At 41.5% G+C, this 2,255-nt stretch overlaps 1 protein-coding gene across 1 annotated transcript in view; it reads right to left on the reverse strand.

Moving 5' to 3' along the window:
• Positions 1 to 2,255, reverse strand: part of LOC118321112 (tyrosine-protein kinase CSK) — a 41,527-nt gene that overhangs the window by 7,775 nt on the left and 31,497 nt on the right. Inside the window, exon 5 of the mRNA XM_035652305.1 lies at positions 1,914 to 2,133. Within this exon, the coding sequence (XP_035508198.1) occupies positions 1,914 to 2,133 (220 nt within the window). The remainder of the gene's footprint in view (positions 1 to 1,913; positions 2,134 to 2,255) is intronic.

Genomic DNA, 2,255 nt, shown 5'->3' on the forward strand with positions numbered 1-2,255 from the left:
GAGAGAGAGAGAGAGAGATGTAGGGAGGGGAAGCAAAGTAAGAGGTTGAGATGGATAACAAAGAGAGGAAGAAAGAAAGCAATATGCCAGGTATACATGAGGGAACACAAGGAGAGAGAAACAAAAGGGAGGGAGGGAGGTGGAGAAAGGAAGTGGAGGCAAAACCAAGCCTGGAGGGTGTGAACGAGGGAAAGAGAGAGAGGGAGTGAGAAGGACAGAGAGATAGAGATTGTGGGTGGCTGATAACAAGAATACACCAGGGATGTAGATGGTTTCGGTGCCAGCTGGCACATTCCTGTCGTCCACTTCCAACGCCCCGCGAGGCAGAGAGATGAGGTCCAATTAAAAGTGTGATAGCCGCCAATCCAGCTCTTCTCTTTATCTGAGAGGATGAAAGGCCGCCCCCCCACCTCCCTCACTCCCCCCCTCTGCCATCATGTCTCCTGTCTTCGCCTCTCCACACTCTGTCCTTCCTCTGAACTGGCTTTCAGATAACAGGCCGGGAGTAAAGGATCAGACAGCTTTTTGAAGAATGTGAACATATACTTGAGCCTGATTTTTACGGAAACCCCCTGGGGACACTGTATGTGTGTGGGTCTTGTGTTTACAGAGTTATGTAACCGTACTGCTGTATTACCACAGTGCAACTAAATTTTACTAATCCTAAAAAAATTAAAGTACTGGATTCTAGATCTCGACCAAAACATCATGAATATAGAAATCAAATTTAAATATGGCGATTTTTATTCCCAAATTCACACAGACTTATATATCCTAGTATTTTCTTCAAAATTACAACTGATAACAAAGGCTTATGGGTATACCGCAAAATAATCAGAAAGGCCTCATATATAGCAGACTTTGATTGCTTCACTACACTGTCTGATTGACAGTGAGTGGTGACTGAAGAGGCAATTTTGAATACATAAACATTACTGGAAACAAAGTGAGAAATAATGCAAAGTTGATGAAATAACCCACCTATTTTTATACTTTTAACTTTTTGGGGAGGTATCTATAGATAAGTTTGCTGACTGATTGAAAACAACATTTTTGTCACGATAGAATTCTTGAAAATTCAATACAGCCTTCTCAGCCAACAACTTATCATTATTTACTAAGGATTAATTACTGATGGTCCTGCAGTTTATTTTTAATTACTGATGAATCTCCAGATCATTTGCTTGATTAATCCTTTTGTCTATTGTATGTAAAAAAAATATTGAAAAATGCTCATTACAACTTCCCAGAATGCAACATGATGTCTTCAAATTGCATGTTTTGTCCAATCATGTTTGTTTCACACTATCGCATGAGATGAAAAAGAGCAGAAAGCCCTTAAAATTAAGAAGCAATACAAGAAAATATTTAGCATTTTTGCATGAAAAATGACTGAAATGATTCATAAATGATCAAAATAGTTGCAGATGGTTTTTCTGGCAATTGACTTCTGAATTAATGATTGGCTAACTGCTGCAGCTCTACAGTCTTCCTGGAGAAACTCTTTTTTTGTTTTTTTTGGCATTTTGCTTTATTATGACAAATGGAATCCATATTCTTCACCACATTTTCTGCCACAGCAGCTGTTTTAGGAGAGAAAGTATTACTAGCAGCTCGCCCTACATCTCACTGACATTCAGAAGAGAGGAAGAATCATTTGCAACAACATGAAACATGGGTGACATTAAGGACAGAAGGTCAGCATGTGGTTTAATTTTCTTACAAACAACTGTGACCTTTCAGTTCTCACTATGTTTAAGTTTAAAGACACGCCAACCCATCAGCACTGATAATGAGACATCTATCCTTTTCATCTGCCCGACTGAAAGCCAAGCGTGTTATGGGTACCAAGGGTATTATGTAAAGGAAAGACAGGAGATTAAATGGCAGCTATATTCTCTGTTGTCCCTCACCTCAACCAGCTGCATGAGGTTCTCAAAGTACTCCTCCTCGTCAATCGTGAGCTTGCCGTTGTGGTAGATGATGCGGTAGTGCTCCACCTTGCCGTCACAGCTGACGCACAGGGTGTAATCGCCGGGATAGTTGGTGCTCTCCCTCACCAGGAACAAGCCCGTCTCTGGAGGATAGAGGAGCCGCTCAGCCTGCTCCCGAGTTATCTTCCCATGGAACCAGCTACATGGAGGGAAGACAGGCAGAAAAGACCAGATGGGGGAGGGAAAGGGAGAAAGGAGCAAAACAATGGAGAGAAAGAGAGGAAAGAAAACTGGTCAGGGGATATAAAAACTGACCTGTAC

Source organism: Morone saxatilis, unplaced genomic scaffold, assembly GCF_004916995.1.
Source record: "Morone saxatilis isolate NCDOM2014 unplaced genomic scaffold, NCSU_SB_2.0 Contig11, whole genome shotgun sequence".
In the NCBI taxonomy this organism is placed as follows: domain Eukaryota; kingdom Metazoa; phylum Chordata; class Actinopteri; family Moronidae; genus Morone; species Morone saxatilis.